A 17,095-nucleotide genomic window follows, 5' to 3' on the forward strand; every position below is an offset into this window, starting at 1 on the left:
AGCGCTCCTTGAGGGTCTTCAAATTCAGATGGTCCGAATCGGATCTCCAGGGCATGAGTGAATGCCGGCCAAGTGTTAAACCGGCTATTGCGATGCATCCATTGGAACCACTGCAGAGCATGGCCGTCCATGTGAAATGACGATATCGCAAGGCGTTGTTCATCAACTGTATTATGGTAATGGAAGAATCTCTCGGTCTTGAAGATCCAGCCCAGAGGATCATCTCCATCGAAGCGAGGGAAGTCAAGGCGTATGAGGCGAGGCTGGTGCTGTTGCGTTTGGAGTGGTGGATGATAGTCAGCGGTTGGGGAATCCAGGATGCCATCTGGACGAGAATCTAGAGGGGAAGAAGGGGAAGGCATACAGAGAACCTATTCCAAACGGCTGTCCAATGCCGTGAGATGCAAAACCAGCTCGGAGAGGACCCGTTGCTAATCGCCGATGGCGGAATGAAGGGAGTTCAATTGGTCGCCATGAGCGGAGGAAGAGTCGCGAAGGGTCTGGATAGCGTCTTCGATTTGGCAAAAATGGGTACCTTCAGCCATGGCAGAAGAAATCAGTGAAAGCACCAATGTTATGACTCTGCAGAAACCTGCTTTGATTCTTAATTGGATTCAAGAAGAATTACAGAATACTACTTCGAGTGTAGTAACCTCCTTGAGAAAAAACGATGAGAAACTGCGAAAGAAGAATAAGTTTTTTGTGATTCGTTTCTCATCCCCCCATTACATCTTATATGCCTTCTCTAACCAAAAACAGTTATGGGTCTATGTTCTGTTGTTTCCCTTTACACGTAATCCTCTAATGCTAATGGCCTTGTCCTTTGTCTAACGCTCCTTCGGGTGTGAGTTGCTTCTGGAGTCTTTGTTGTCAGCTCAGCTGCCCTTGTGGCAATGTCTCCTTCCACGTCTTGGACCATAACAGTGTGCATACAGGATAATCGGTTAGCAGCTAAAAGAGGTCAAGGACACTAGACATGTACCAGTCCAGATTCTGAAGTGAGCTGATGAGTTGAGTAGGGACGGGACATGGAGTACCACACCCAGGTGCTCTTAACATGTGCAGGACTCGACGCTTTCTCGACGTGGCGCCATTTCTAGACCTCGTTCGTAGATGCAAAACCCTTAGATCCTTTAAGCAAATCCATGCACAACTAGTAACCTCAGGAACCATTGAACATTGTGACGGTTTGCTAGTGAACCAGAGTATTGGATTTCTTGCAAGTTCTGTTCATAATCTTGAGTACGCCTGCAACTTCCTGAATCAAATTCGATATAATCTAAGCTCTTTCCCTTTCAATACGTTGATTGCTGGCTATGCTGGCAGCGACACGCCGTGGGCTGCAATTCTAGCCTATAAGCGGATAGTGAGAAATGGGTTCTTGGCTGACAAGTACACTTTCCCAGTCCTTGTCAAGTCATGTGCCAAGGTTCTGGGGATTGTAGAGGGGAAGCAGGTCCATGGTGTGGTTGAGAAGATGGGTTTCTCGAGTGATCTCTTCGTGCAGAACTCGTTCGTCCATCTGTATGGTGTGTGCTGCTATTGCAACGAAGCTACCAAACTGTTTGATGAAATGCCTGTAAGAGATGTCGTTTCTTGGAATGCTCTGATTTCTGGATATGTGAAGGCAGGTCTCTTCGGTGAGGCCATGAATCTATTCATGAAGATAGATGTGGATCCGAATGAGGCAACCGTGGTTAATGTTCTTGTCGCTTGTGGGAGATTGAGGAATCTCGGTGCAGGTAGAGTGATTCAAGGATTAATTTTCAAGGGTGGATTTGAGATGAGCCTGGAGATTGGCAATGCTCTTATGGACATGTATCTCAAAAGTGAGTGCATGGATGAGGCTAGACAGCTTTTTGATGAGCTTCCCAACAGGGATATCATTTCATGGACTTGTATAATAAGTGGCTTAGTGCAATGCAAACGCCCCAAAGAGGCACTAGAGCTGTTTCGTACCATGCAAAGCTCTGGTGTGGATCCTGATAAGATGACACTAGCTAGTGTGCTTTCTGCCTGTGCAAGCCTAGGTGCATTTGTTTGTGGAAGGTGGGTTCATGAGTATATAGAACGCTGTGGAATTGAGTCGGACATTTATATTGGAACGGCCTTGATTGACATGTATGCAAAGTGTGGGTGTGTGGAGATGGCAATGGATATCTTCCACGGCATGCGCCAGAAAAATGTTCTTACATGGAATGCATTGCTTGGAGGCCTAGCGATGCACGGTCTTGGCAAGGAGGCCCTCAAATATTACGAACAAATGATTAGAACTGGGCTGCGACCTAATGAGGTGACATTTCTAGCCATTCTGAGTGCCTGCTGCCACTCTGGCCTCGTTGAACAAGGCCGCAGGCACTTCTATCTGATGTTTGATCACGACCATAATCTCACTCCGAGGATAGAACATTATGGATGCATGGTTGATCTGCTTGGTCGTGCTGGGCTTGTAAATGAAGCACAAGGGCTTATCTTGACAATGCCTATGCAACCTGATGAGCTCATATGGGGTGCTCTACTCAGTGCCTGCAAAGCCCATGGAGATGTTGAGCTTTCCCGGCATATTTTGGACAAGCTGCTTGAGCTTGAGTCCCATGACAGTGGGATCTATGTTCTTCTTTCCAACATATTTGCAGTCAATGGTAGGTGGGAAGATGTAACCAGAGTAAGGAGGTTGATGAAGAACAGGAGTATAAGGAAAGTCCCTGGGTCTAGTGTCATAGAGGTCAATGGAAGTAGCCATGAGTTTTTTGTTGGAGACACCGAGCATTCTCATATGAAGGAAATTCATCACGTGCTAAATATGCTAGCAAAACAAGCACATCTTGAAGGGCAAATTGTGCATCATAAGTTCCAAGGAATTCATTTTTTACATGAAATATGAATATTCCTCTCTCTTAAACTCTGGTATATATTCTCATTTCTGTTTCTCATACTTCCCCTTCTTGGAATGATGATCACAAGTATGTTTGGGAAACCCTTTAGTGCATGGTCGATGCAAACTTGGATGGACACTTGGTTTGCTTGGATGGATAGTTCAAATTCTATAAAGGCAGTTGACTTCATCACTCCACAATCCTGAACATCAATAGAATGAAAAATAAAACCAGTGGTTTCACTGATGTTCCCTGAAAATAAAATAAAATAAAATAGTAACTATGTTACAACTTCAACATGAAAGTAGAAGCATTATAACATATAAACTTCTTTCATTTCACACCTAATTTGTCATGTATAAATACAATAAGCAAGTCAGACAGATGTTTATATTATTTTTTCAATTATTCTATTGCCCTCTGGCCTCATAACCGCAGAGAGGACTCAAACCTCCACGCTCTTTAGCAAGAAATTTTGAGTATCGCATGTCTACCATTTCACCACCAAGGCATCTTGAAAGTGAATCATATTTCATGAATATGATGTCTATCTAGTGTGATGTATGGAATATATGACAAAGGTGGAGTGTTGGAGAATTTCTATCGATCAGTATGCAAGAGAGAAATCTTCAAATCTGTTTGCGGGTGAGAACCAATAGTAGCTTTAGTGGAAGTGTGTTGCATCTTTAATTACATTAGTAGGATATGGGACTTTGATGTGCATAAGCTATGCTCGATGGGGCTTCACATAAGTAACCAGCGAAGTTGATTAGACCTTGAGGAGAATCCTGGGGGAATGATAGAGGTTAGAGATACAGGCTGGATCCAGCAGTGCCACTGCAATTTCTGATAATCCCGTCTCTGGAGATGGCATTGATAACTAGAGTTCTGGGTGCCCAGTGAGCAACCCTGATAACTATGGGTCAATGATAAGTGTCCTTATAGCTTCTTGCACTTCTTTCCTTCCATACTGATCATGGCAGAGCTCTGAATAAAGGCTCCATGAGATTTCCCTCCTCGACAATGCCATTGGAGGCCATTATCTTAGAAAGTAGAGAGTAAAAGAAGAAAGCTTGATAGTGACCACAAAGTCACAGTGATTAACAAGTGATTTAATAGGGCTAAAAAAAAGTCATAGTGAATAACTAGTGATTTACCATCTCCCTGAAAACCAGATATTTCAGGGAAATAAGAGAAGAGAGATATGACCTTTTCTTTTCTTCATATCCCTAGTGCTGGTTTTCTTAATGGCATCTGAGATTTTTTGGTGAGCCGTTTGTGACTTGTGCTGTTGTGATGATGGAAAATCTTTCAGTCCTCTTTATTGGATTGGTAAGGATTTGAATATGCAACCATATTACAATGATTAATAATTTAACTAAGGTGTCAGTACTGGTTGAGTTCAGGCTTAAACAAGAATGAGCAAAAAAAATTCTTTACAAACTGGGATTTTGGGACTACTCTGCAGTTCAGACTTCTGAAACAGTGTTGTCCAAGGATCAACCTGTTTGCATGGCTTGTTCCTTACTTCAGTACAGGTCAATCTTCTACAAATAATATCTTACATTTGGTTTGAACTGTTATTTTAGCCCAGATTTTTTTGATATCAATTAAACTTTCCGTTCGGATCGCCATCAAAATATTTAAGTGGGTCAATTTTCAAAATGGGTCAAAATTTAGTTTTTCCTAAATTCTACTTGCTGTACAGTGAATCTAGGGGATTCGAAAGCATGTTCTTGGTGACGACTCAAAACTCATAATTAGGAAGCAGTTTAGGATGCTTCCTGGAAGTGTTCTTGATAGTTACGATAGGCATTAGTTGAACTTCCACTGTGGAACCTGAAGCCTTTCACTTCCTATTGCCATGGCAAGGAATTAACTTTTTCGTGGAACAACAAACAATCTTCAAATCTTGGCATGCATAGCCACTTCAAAGTGCTTTTATGATTATTTACCATCATTGATCTTTGCTCTTCCATCATCTTCTTACATTGCTACACTAAAGAGAAGCTAATATGTTCACGAGACAGAAGCTCCAGTAGTATCCTAACCAGCATTACTTTCTCTTATAACTTGGTGTGTATTAATGTTTCATATCTCCTGTGTGTCGGCATCGCTGCTGGGAACGATGACAATGGCGCAAAAGCTCTAGAGCTTAGACAATGAAGTGCTTCAATGGATAGCCTCTCTCCCCCTCCCCCTCCCTCCTGTGAATGGCTCATTGAGTAAAGAAGCGGGGTTAGGAGAAGATCGTGGCAAAGTAATTGGGAGAGTAACTGCTAATCTCTTGAGCTTAAATCCAATAAAATCAGCAATTCTAGAAACGATGATTCCGATTCGAAGGAGAAATTGCTTTGATTCGTTGCAGATTTCGGGGTCATACTTTCGGGAAAAGAGGAGAGGAAAGGGGGGGGGGGTTTGGAAACGGAGAGAAAACTTCCGTTAATAGGTGGGACACGTGTTTACAAAAGATCGTACTTATAGAGTAATTTAGGTGTTCGGAACTCCGAGAGACAGGAGGGTATTTTAGTAAATGCGTCAAAACATGCTCGTGGCGTTAATGTACTCCTGAATCAGCGATGCTCAAGAGACATTTTTTTCCTTTTCCTTCACCTGCAGACTCAGAGTTTTGGAACTTGAATAGCACTCGTAATAGATTCCTTGCGTTAGAGAGGGGGAGAGAGATGTCGAGGTCACTTGTGCAGCCCGTAGGGCAGAAGAGATTGACAAACGTGGCGGTGGTTCGACTGAAAAAGCATGGAATGCGCTTCGAGATCGCCTGCTACAAGAATAAGGTCCTCTCATGGCGTTCTGGAGTGTAAGCTCTCAGTTCCCTCTTCCTTGCTTCTTCACGAAACCCCTTTTCCCCTTTTAGATTTTATCGGGGCATCTCAATAGGGATTGTGGATGTTGACCTTGAGTCGAGCTTCTTCTACTTCTATCTTATGTTCTTCACTTTTGCAGAAGTTGGACCGAGAAAACTATGACCTTTATTTTTTAGGTGAACCGAGTTCGTCCAATGACTAGTACCGACCAACGGGTCATATATAAATTGATAAATTGCATTGAATGGTCGTTTTATTATAAACTTTTCAAAGATAACGCTGTGTCGATCGCGGAGATGGTTGCCGATGTGATCCTGATGATGATGTGCAATATATAAATTGATAAACTTGCAGTATTGTCTTCCTTTCAGTTGTTGATATTGAGCATGAAAGTTTTTCTTATCAAAACTTGAATTTCAAAATATTTTCTGGTGAGGCCCAACCTAATTTATGGTCATGGTTGTCTACATGTTAAATTTATGCTTTTTTTTTTATGGAAAATTTATTTAAGTATCTATACCCATCTTTCAGACAACTTAGCTCATTCCTTGTAGCCAAAGTTTTGGTTGTGGGATGGATCCAACTCTTTGACAACAGATATAGACACACACAAATTCATAGAGTCATACCTGAACCTTTGCAATACTTTAGACTGTAGAGAAGAAGCCAAGAAGGGATTATGTTGAACATTGTAGTGTTAGTGGGGAACTGCATCTGAGACATTAAAGAGGGGACATGCCTGTGCCCTATTTATACCTTCAGTTTGGGAAACCATCCCTAGGAGGATGTTATAGATATTTGTTTTCTACAAAAATCAATGGCACATTATTATCGACCCTGCTTCTCTCTCTCTCTCTCTCTCCCCCCCCCCTCCACCTATTTAATAGATATCCAAAAATGAAAAGGTAACACTGAAATGCTTCTTTTGTATTTGGTACAGAGAAAAAGATTTGGATGAGGTACTGCAGTCACATACTGTTTATTCTAATGTTTCAAAAGGAGTACTTGCTAAGTCAAAAGATCTGATTGCGGCCTTTGGCACTGATGATCATCCTCAGATATGCTTGGAGGTGCTAAAAACTATCTTCATCTTTGTTCTTTTGAAATGTTACACCATCTGAGGACTGCTTTTCTGGAAAATTTCCACTATACCTTTTAAGTTCTGAGTTGCAACTCAAAGTGCTAATTAAAGTGGAATCATTTATGATAACTGATCAACTATTTGGACATCAGATTTTGAAGCACGGAGAACTTCAAGTTGCAGGGAAGGAGAGGGAATCTCAGTTGTCAAGTCAATTCCGTGATATTGCTACAATTGTAATGCAGAAGACCATAAATCCAGAAACTCAAAGGCCATATACGATTAGCATGATTGAGCGGCTTATGCATGAAATCCATTTTGCAATTGATCCTCATAACAGCTCAAAGAAACAGGTGATGTTTCGTTTGTAATTTTCCCTTCCTGAAGAAATGAAAAACCTTCCAGCCTTCTTGTTTCTAAGAAGTTTGAACTTATAGGATCAGGTAAGAAACTTTACAAACTGGGTTTACTTGGTGCTAATTGTGGTTTGATTCTTGAAACTATGGATTCTCAGCCTTGAAGGATTCAGAGATGTATTAAAGGATGAAGGAATCACTAACATAGTTAGCTAATTTGGATCCTAGAATAAATCAGAGCATGAAGAACTTGAATTTAATTTGGTTTGGAATTTCAGAAAAGCAGTCAAAATTCAGTCCAAAGTTGGCTATGACAAATAGTTGGTAACGGGGATCAATTTTGGTGTTTACGTTTCCAAAATTTGGGACCCAAAGTTGGCCTCCTTTCAGAAATTCTGCTATTGAGATTTTCTAAAGATTCCAACATTTTGGGACTGAATTATTGACAATGAGCTTTTTTTTACTGTAATTTGTCATGCAGAATTATTTGATTTCCAAATCATTAACAGAGCACCAAGAAAAAATGAACTTTCCTGAGTCTTTCAAACTGGTTTGGATTTTGGATAAACTATTCATGGACCCATTTTTTTTTCCAAATTAGTTGCAAATTATTTGCGAGGAGCATTTTTAAGAGTCTGGATTTGTTAGGTGACATTATTTGTTTTCTGAATCATTTACATTACACCAAGAAAAAAATTAAATTTCCTTTATCTTTTGAACTGATTCAGATTTTGGATGAACTATTCGTGGGCCATACTTTTCCCAAATTAGTTGTGAATTTGTTAACTATAATCACAAAAGGCTCCAATTTCTAGAGTATAATATGATCCTCCGGAACATATATATTTGCTTTGTAGACATTCGAATTGAGGAAAATCCTTTATTTTGTCATAACCAAAATTTTCGTTTGCTGTGAGAAAATAAAAACTAAAGTAGCAACTTTGCAAGTCTATCCTTGAATGTTGTCATTTCTTCTAAAGACAAACTGGCATATTTGGCTAAGCTTATGGGGCTTATGGCTCCCAGAAGTCAGCTTCTCATATTTAAAGACACAGATCCAAAAGAAATTATTTCATTTGGAGTCTTTATACCCTGAAGCATGAGAAGCCCAGAAGCTTAACAGTGGAGGGGGGAGGGGTGCAGCTTCTCGGGTCAGAATAATCTCGTTGGTTGTGTTTTTTTCTTAACCTGGCAACTGGCTTCTGTAAGCAGAAGTAGAAGCCCCACAAGCATGCCTAATCAGCATTAAATCCTTATTTATCAGCTCTATGAAAAACTTTTTGAGATCACCCTGGAATTGTTTTCATTTTTATTATATAAAAATCAATTTTATTACATGAGGAGGGTGCTGGGAAGGTTGAAAAGCATATCATACTACAACAACAACGATAACAAGAGGTCCAAGCTAGAAAACCCCACAATGACTAGTCAGTAGTGTATGACCCCAAATACGAGGACTGCCTATTATTCCACAACAACAAAGCCGTATCCCAATTGTCTATTATTCCACACCAAGGGGGAAGAAAATTCTAGCTCTGACCTCAATCTTCAAGATAAGGAAAAACTTCCTCGAGAACCCAAAGATCTGGCCTTCATTTTTAGGTACAAGTATCTTCAGGTTTCACCAAACTGCACTTCCTAATGTTAACTAGTCTTTTATATCACCTGTTCAAAATTAAGTTACATTTTGGTTTTTTGCTCAAAGTGTGAAACTGATCTAGTTCTTAACAGAGGCATTTTAAGAAAATGCCCAAAACATAACTGGATGCTTCAGGCCTAAACCACGTACTTTTGTGATATCTATATCGGACTCTATGGTTGTTCTTATTAGGTGCTTCAGAAGAAAAAGGTCTATCAATAAGTATTTTTCAAAATTACAGAACCAACTGATTTTATTGTTCTTCACTTTTAAATTGATACTGCTGTGGTTTAATTGTTGCGAGTATCTGTAATTACCACCTGTCTTCCTGCTGGGACATGCATATCCCATGGGGTGAACTATCATTTGATTTATGTTTCTATCACTACACTGCTTCAAGTTCTACTTTTATGGAGATTGCGGTTTATCCTGCAGGCACTAGAAGTAATTCAGGAGCTTCAGAAGCACTTCCCTATTAAAAGGTCCCCAATGAGATTGCGGCTCACGGTACCTGAAAATCACTTTTCTTCTGTCATGGAGAAGCTCAATTCCTGGAATGCTAATATTGTTTCAAAGGATGAATCTGGAAACCAGCTATCTATGGTAAGTCCATGGTATGTGGGCTCTAAAATCACAATTAAATGTGAATGACTTACTATGTTCTTGTACTTTTTTGTTAGTTCTAGATGCTATTCATTTGATGAGAAATAAAATTGAATATTGAAAATTCAAGTGGCTGAATCAGCTACTTAAGAAGTGACAGAAAGAAAAACAACAACTGGAGTGGGAGAGTCGGAGTCGAATTTTCTGTTTCACTATACCTTGGTTATAGTGCTTTAGCTGTAATTTTTTTTTTGTTTGTAACCTGAAGTTTTGTATTTCAATATCCTTTCTTCTTAATGTTCTGATGTAAAATTTTTTTTTCCTATGACTTCGATATGTTCCTTACTCCACTTGGACCCAGGGCATTGTACTGACTTCTCCTAAAAGAGGTAAAATTCATTAGCAATGCCCAGTCTAGTTTTAAAATATGGTGTCATTCCATATTAAACCGCAGACTGCCAGTGTTTTGCCCAATCCAGTTTTAGAACTGTGGTGAGATTCCATACCAAACCTCAGACTGACAGTTCTTTTGCACATGGGTTGGCAAAACACAGGGTGGGGTGAGGCCTAATTGAGTTGTTGGGGAAGATTATCCATTATTTGGCTGGGTGGTGTATAATTTGTGGAGCTCCTTGCCCTGGCTGTACTTGTTTTTTTGTTTTCTTGGTCTGGCCTGTTGCCCATCTTTTGTTGTTGTTGTGCTCTCTCTCCTTTTCTTCAATAAAATTTTGTTATTCATAGAAAAAATGGCAATTGCTGTAGCCTTTTCTGCTATATATTCCTTTTTTTCTTTTTGTCTAGGTAATGTTTTCATTTTTCCCTGTTTTCTCATAAAAGAAATGACATTTCATGCTTGATTGTTGAACCTTATTCTTTACAGGTCTGTGAAATGGAACCTGGTTATTTCCGAGATTGTGATGCCTTCTTAAGGAATCTGCAGGGGAAATTGGAAATACTTGCCGTCTCCGTGCATGCAGAGGGGGATGGCCATGTTGATCACTATGATGATCATGAGGACATTCCGCCCAGCCTTCCAAAGGAGTCAATTGACGCTGTCCCGCAACTGAGTGAGAAAATGCAGAAACAAATCATCTCTGCCGGAAATGGAAATGGTGAAGGGCAGGTCAAACAGAACAAGTGCAGTACATGCAATGCAGTGGTTGGAGACGCAAAGCAGTATCGTGACCACTTTAAAAGCGATTGGCACAAGCATAACCTCAGGCGGAAGACCAGACAGCTCCCACCCCTTACTGCTGAGGAATGCATGGCTGACATGGAAGTGGGTGATTTAAAGGCAGATTTGAAGGATTATTCATTTTGAGATGGAATCCTGGATTTTGATTTAAACACTGTACTAGAAACTTACGTACTTACAACACAGTTAAATATTTGTATATACCAATTTTGTGCCCAAAACATGACGAGAACTCATCTAGTTAGCTATATTGAGATACTAGTTTTGAATACTTCCATAAACTCTTTTTTTTTTTTTTTTTTTTGGGCATGTGTGTGCCTATTTACGTACAGGTGAAAGGTTTCTTCATGGCCGTGGGGTGCCTTTTTTCGGTCACCTGTTTTACCATGTGGCATGATCGGATGTGGTCTAAATTCTGTGGACAGGTAGATCTCTAGATCCTGTGCATATGTCAAGTTTCAGTTCAAGTAAAGTTTAGTGAATTTACCAAGTAGAAAAGCAGAGCCTTGGAAATCCAGGATTATGGGAGAGAGCATAGTAGTAAAAAAGTTATGCTAATGCAAGAGGAATGAATTGTTTTGAGTATGAAGTTTGACACATGATTTGTTGAGTCTGAAATTTGGCACATGATTTATCCAAACGGTTCCATGTCGATTCTATGGTTGAAAATGTAAGGTCATCTTCCCAGATGATCATCAATTAAGGTTTTATACCACACATCCTTGTGGAGGTCTTATGTAGTCGATTTGCAATATTTTATCTGTTTTGGTATACTAAATTTTATTTCAATGTCATGGGGTCAGAAATTGGAATTATGGTGTTTGGAATGAATTTTTCACCTTACATATAAGAAATAGAAATCAATTTCAATTGAAATAGTAAAATAGCTAAGGAACTGTTTCAATATGTCTGTTCTATGTTCCATTTTAACAAGCATTTATTAATTAGTACAGGGGGAAATGTGCCATTTGATACTTCAAAAAGAAATGAAAGTAAAATCACTCCATTTTGCCATCACCACCACCTTCTGACCTTCATTGCCAGTCTCTGTGTTAGATCGCATGGTGAGGGCTCTAATCTCCCTCATCGTGTGATCTGACCCTCTGATTGGATTAGGGATGAGTATTTTTGACCTCATACAGTGAAAGGGTGGGAATTAAAATCCACATTGGGTCAAATGTTGGAGGTAACACCCTCATTATTTGAGCTTTATTCTTAAGCAAAAGATCAATGTCATGATTCTACATGATTTCAAATTTTTTCTTCCCGAGTGGGTCATACACTCGATGAACTCAGTGGGTAAGGGTGGATCCATGTGATAGAAAACCCCACACTATCTCATTAGGCAAAATTTAGCTACAAACAACTGTAGGAAGTAAGTAGTTAAGGAAGTAGATTTTGATTAAGATAGTGTCACCATGTTACCTGATTATGGATAATATACATAAATGAGAAGATTGTGTCCCACACTTCAGATTGACTGTTACAATAATTTGAAAAACAGATGAGGAAAACTCTACCTACAAGCACCGAACTAAGCCAACTGACAGAAAAACCAGGCACAGGTACAAGAAGAATTGGAATGTGTCTTGAATTATTACATCAATGAAAAGGTTAAAGAATGTTATCAATTACTAATATTAACTTATGCTTTAACATCAATTTGACACCTGAATTGAAAAGTCCAAGTATTGGGGTTAATGTTGAACTAGGGATACCAATGCACAACCAAACTAGCCAGCATACCCTGCTTCATATCCTGGCAGGGGTTTCAGGTTGGCATATCTAACCCAATTGATAAACAGGTCGGATTCTACTTGAATTTTCTTAGCCATCCGATTTGAAACAGCTACTCATGTATATACACTGGTAATTAACCACCACCCAGCTCACATCTGCAGTGCCAGATAATGTTCAATACATAGAAGCAAGCTGGTGTAGAATAAAAAACCAATCAAGGTAGTGCTCATCTGATCAGTCTTCATCCTGCCATGAAACCAAGCTCTTAGTTCAATACCTGTCATACATTCTGCAGGTTTCATCTATGACGATGGCTTCCTTCTGCTCAAGTTTTATTGCACACAATGACAATAGATCCCATTTAGCTGCACATGATGACAACACATCCCATTATCAGTTAAATGGGGTTAGATTAAAGCTGGATCCTCCTCTTGGCTCTTTTGGTGGCATTCATAAGCTCTACTAATGAAGGAAGAGGCTGGGGCACTGGAACATTCATGGATCTGTAGAGTCTCCTCAAGCCTGCAGCCAAGCAATCTGAGGAACCAATGCTTGAATGAGAACCGTTATTTCCCACCGTATCACTCTCCTCTATTTTCTCACATTGTACTTCAACAGAACCAACCCCCGCCAGTGATGATTCTTGTCCTCTTTCATTGGCAACAATAGGTGGAGGGTTGAACTCAGTGGACACTCTTTTCTCTTCTTTGTTCAAAAGACTAAAATCTTGAGAACCAAGCCTTGCTCTTCCAAACAATGTCAGGGGTGGTTTTTTGCTTGGGGGGGACAAATTCAACCGAAGTTCTGCCCAGTTGCTAGATGGATTTCTTTGCTGCAACTGGTTAGTTTCTATGACATGAATTGCAGAGTCTTCTTCAATTGGGACTAAAGAAATTGGAGGAGTTTGTGGGAAGGAAATTCCTGCTTCCATGTCAATGTCCAGAAGCTTCCATATATGGTCATCTGAAGATACTGTAGCACCCACACACTGTTTCTTAACATAATCCAGTTCCATTGCGCGACAACTGGGGGTTGTCGAGACAACCCTCCTAGGTTGCAGAAGTTGCAAGGACCACTCCAATTCTTCCTGGGATGAGTGAATTGAATAGCAAACATGCCAAACACCAAATGAATCCTTTTCTGCTTCTACAAAACTCTGTTTTCTTTTTTGCCTTTTGACTTCCAAATGCTCAACTTCGCATGCATACCACTGTGAAGAGGGACGGATTATCAGAGGCTCAGGCTGAAAATTAGCTTGGGCCTCCATGAATGTTGCTTTCGCTCTGTCATACAGTTTAGGAAATCCTTCAAACACCTGGAAGCGAGAAGATGCATCTTGAGACAGGATGTCTGGAGCTACGAGTTTTAGAGCCTGGAGACATTCTGCATTTGTATCTTTGTTGACATATATCTTGGACCCAAATGTTCTGGACACTTCCACAAGTATTTCTTCCTGCCCAAGAAGATCGCAGGCTAGGTAGACAATGGGAGCATTTGGGTGTTTCCATATGCAATTAATCACCTGCTTCAAATGCCCGGTTCAAGTGGGGGGCAAGGAGTTGCATTTGCTAGTTTATTATTTGCATAATGTTAATCAAATTAATGACTAGTACAGTATCATTTATGAGAAGAATATAACTCACACAAGAGATCAACTTTGAAAAATACAGACAAAATCATAGAAAATTTGCGAAAAAAAAAAGATATTTTGAAATCTTCTGCTGAATCCATCCACAAATTTTGAACCCACTAGACACCTCATTTATCTTTTTCAGTTAAAGAAAAAAATGCAAAAAGCAGGAATAATGAGGGCATGATCAAGGAAGGAAGATATTGCCAGGGAAAGAAACATAATCATTTCTATCAGGAAGACAGGGAAACATAAGTCATCTTGTTGAATTTTTAAGACTGCCACCCCTTGTAATTATGTTGGCATGTCCTTGCTATGTAGCATAATTACTTTCTAGTATTTTTTTCTTTTAATAATTTTAGCCAAAAAAAAAATGTAAAAAGAAAGCTAGACACATCAATATAACTCATTATTTTCCATAGAGCTAACAAACATAGCAATAACATACTTCAATACAAGTTATTGCACCCTTAAAACGATAAAGATGCTTGTTTGTGCATAAGATGCTTTCTAGGTTTGCATTAGAACGTCTATCATTTCACTGTTTTATTTGAAATTTATATAATTTCTGTAATTTTCCCACCATTTCAATGAACTTTAAATATTTTCACATGTTCACATACTTTCATGAAATATTTACTGTTCCAGAGATTAAAATAAGGGAAAAGGTTGGGCTCGCAGTCATGTGCATGCACACTAGCTGCTGCTGTGTCTATCTCTATCTTCCCTCTTTGAAATGACCTCGTGCCCTCCTGTATGATATCCCATCCTGTGCCCCATTGGTGCCACCCGCTAGAGTGCCTATCCCTCTTCCTACAAATAATAACAGAAACCAATATTTGTTTCCTTGCTTTACAGTTTCCTTGGTCAAATTATATATTTACAAAGGGCTGTTACTCAGCCAGTCCTGCTTTTGCAGACAGAGGGGGCCAACTGGGATCAGTTCTAACATTTGGAATTTTTTGCACAAAATCTCCACCCTCAGATTGTCAAATAATATTTTTTGGGGTATGATCTCAAAAAAATCTAACGCAACAACTTTATCATATGAAGAGTTAATTTCTTAGATTTAATAAAGACCATCTCGTTTGAGGTGGTATGGTCATATTCAATGGAGGCCTAGGGACACCCCAATAAGAAGTGAGATGACTCCTACTGAAGGAGCTAAGAGAGCTAGGGGTAATCCTAAAATGACCCTAGGAGAAGTTGTGACGAATGACATGCATAGTTTGGGTTTTGCACCCAGTATGACCTTGGATAGAGCCTATTGGAGAGCAATGAACCATGTAGCCAACCCCATTAGCTGAGATTCTTTTGACTTGCTGGGATCTGTCTCTTCCTCTTACTTTCATGTGCTATATCTTCCATTATTCATCTTTCATCCCTACTTTGTTTTGTTTGGATCCATGCAGCGGTAAGGCTGAGTTTGTTGTTGTTGTAGTAAAGACCATCTCATTCTCCTAATTTTATTAATTGTTTTTTTCATTTCATTTGAAGTAATAATAGTCATATAAATATAACTGCATCTAGAATACCAAATAGTAAACAATTAATGGCAAAGCCAGAAAAGCAATTGAATAAATAATGGTTGCCATGATTGTCCAAACCAAAGTACCTGTTGAATCGCTGCATTCTTGCTTGGAATCTTCCGAGAGAATTTCCCAAATGTGCAATCTAAGAAAACATAATCGAGAGGGCACCTAGGCTCTCTTCCTTTCTTGCCAATATATTTTTCTGGCAAGCTTTGCAGGTATTCAGAAGTAAGTCTACAATCTCCAGTGTGCAGTATATTTCCAAAGTGCCCTTCAAACAAGAACATAACAGCTCCTGAAATTCACAAGATCCATTCCAGATAAGGGATTGTATCAAAATTGAGTTCTTCAGAAATAATTATACTGAATAGATGAAAGATATAGAGCAGGAGAAAGAAAGGTGCATGAACAACTGCATTGTTTTCTTTCTTAAATATTGACACTAATCAAAATTAAATAAGTATGCAAACAAAGTAGAAGGTTATATTAGCATGTTTCGGTCAACCCCAGCACATCTTCAAATTTCATTAACATGTGGATAAAAGAGTTTCTCAGCAAGATCACAAGTACACCCAGACTGACAGAGAAGATACAATTCTGCCTCTCATAAGTGATTCCCAAAATTTGGAAAATTATGCAGTTTAATTTTGGAACAACTGATAACTAGGGAATCTGAAGAGCTAAACTGAGAGCAGCAACAAAAATCTCAATTCTTTAAATTCCAATGCTGGGTAATGTATCCAAGGGAGGGGAGATGGGAGAAGAAAGTTTTGATCAAATTATTTCACTAATAACAACCTTTTTGTTTGGTGAGTTCTCTCCACTTCCTTGTGAGCAAGAGAAATCAAATCATTTCAGGAATGCAACCTTTTTGTTTGGTATGTTCACAACCTTGTAATCTAGATGCCCTAATAGATCAATTATTATGCTTCAGCTTCACCTCCCCATGACTCTCTACTTTCAGCACTGAATGACTTTCTATGAATGTAATGTAACACTTACTTAATGAGCAGACCTTCGCCATGTGATCAATTTTTATCCATGGAGGAATATAATCACAATCTTGGAAGACCATGGAGCAGATAACCAATGATGGAACAATCAGATCATAGAAGAAGAAACAACAAGTAGACATTCACTAAGGGGGAAAAAAGTCTACTACTCAGTAGTTTCTCTACGACCAAAATACAATTGATCATGAAACGTTAGAAAATGAAAGCAGACTCAAATTTTAACCTGAATGAACAATAATATAAAATACTATCAGGAGAAACAACAATTAATCAATAAGAGCTCATACCAACAAAAATCATCAAAGCCCATCGGAAAGTCAACACAGATATGTGTAGAAACACAACCCTAAAACGATGCAGAAGATAATGGAAAAACAAAACAAACAATGCACACGGATTTTACGAGGTTCGGCAAGGTGGCCTACGTCCCCGGTGAGATGAGATCCTGCTTCACTATCAATGGAGAATAGGGTTACAGCGCTCTTCCTCACACCTCTCCGTATTGCTTGCATTACAAGAGAAAGAAACCCTCACTACAAATATATAGCGAAAAAACCCTAATCCGGATTAAACTACAATTGCCCTCAAATAAAAAATTCGAGCGG

General features: G+C 39.3%; 3 protein-coding genes across 3 annotated transcripts in view; 2 read left to right on the forward strand and 1 right to left on the reverse strand.

The window, feature by feature from the left end:
* The first annotated feature begins 8 nt into the window (after positions 1 to 8).
* Positions 9 to 2,902, forward strand: LOC122090122 (pentatricopeptide repeat-containing protein At4g38010). Its single transcript, XM_042659975.1, has one exon. It carries the CDS (start codon positions 1,058 to 1,060, stop codon positions 2,882 to 2,884), a length of 1,827 nt encoding a protein of 608 aa, XP_042515909.1. The 5' UTR covers positions 9 to 1,057; the 3' UTR covers positions 2,885 to 2,902.
* A 2,570-nt stretch (positions 2,903 to 5,472) lies between these two features.
* Positions 5,473 to 10,850, forward strand: LOC122072207 (ribosome maturation protein SBDS). Its single transcript, XM_042636777.1, has 5 exons — positions 5,473 to 5,694; positions 6,642 to 6,771; positions 6,935 to 7,135; positions 9,213 to 9,380; positions 10,261 to 10,850. Exons 1-5 carry the CDS (start codon positions 5,561 to 5,563, stop codon positions 10,699 to 10,701), a joined length of 1,074 nt encoding a protein of 357 aa, XP_042492711.1. The 5' UTR covers positions 5,473 to 5,560; the 3' UTR covers positions 10,702 to 10,850.
* Positions 10,851 to 11,958: 1,108 nt separating this feature from the next.
* Positions 11,959 to 17,095, reverse strand: part of LOC122091601 (5' exonuclease Apollo) — a 6,147-nt gene continuing 1,010 nt past the window's right edge. The window contains exons 3-4 of the mRNA XM_042661622.1: positions 15,561 to 15,772; positions 11,959 to 13,837 (exon numbers count right to left, since the gene is read on the reverse strand). Coding sequence (XP_042517556.1) covers positions 12,728 to 13,837; positions 15,561 to 15,772 — 1,322 coding nt within the window. The 3' untranslated portion in view covers positions 11,959 to 12,727. The remainder of the gene's footprint in view (positions 13,838 to 15,560; positions 15,773 to 17,095) is intronic.

This window comes from Macadamia integrifolia, chromosome 2 (genome assembly GCF_013358625.1).
Source record: "Macadamia integrifolia cultivar HAES 741 chromosome 2, SCU_Mint_v3, whole genome shotgun sequence".
Classification (NCBI taxonomy): Eukaryota; Viridiplantae; Streptophyta; class Magnoliopsida; order Proteales; family Proteaceae; genus Macadamia; species Macadamia integrifolia.

Bases quoted from the DNA above. Each gene is read 5' to 3' on its own strand.
- LOC122090122 (XM_042659975.1), top strand. From the start codon at position 1,058: ATGTGCAGGACTCGACGCTTTCTCGACGTGGCGCCATTTCTAGACCTC.
- LOC122072207 (XM_042636777.1), top strand. From the start codon at position 5,561: ATGTCGAGGTCACTTGTGCAGCCCGTAGGGCAGAAGAGATTGACAAAC. The intron at 7,136-9,212 runs GTGATGTTTCGT...TTTATCCTGCAG, and splicing joins ATAACAGCTCAAAGAAACAG to GCACTAGAAGTAATTCAGGA. The intron at 9,381-10,260 runs GTAAGTCCATGG...TATTCTTTACAG, and splicing joins CTGGAAACCAGCTATCTATG to GTCTGTGAAATGGAACCTGG.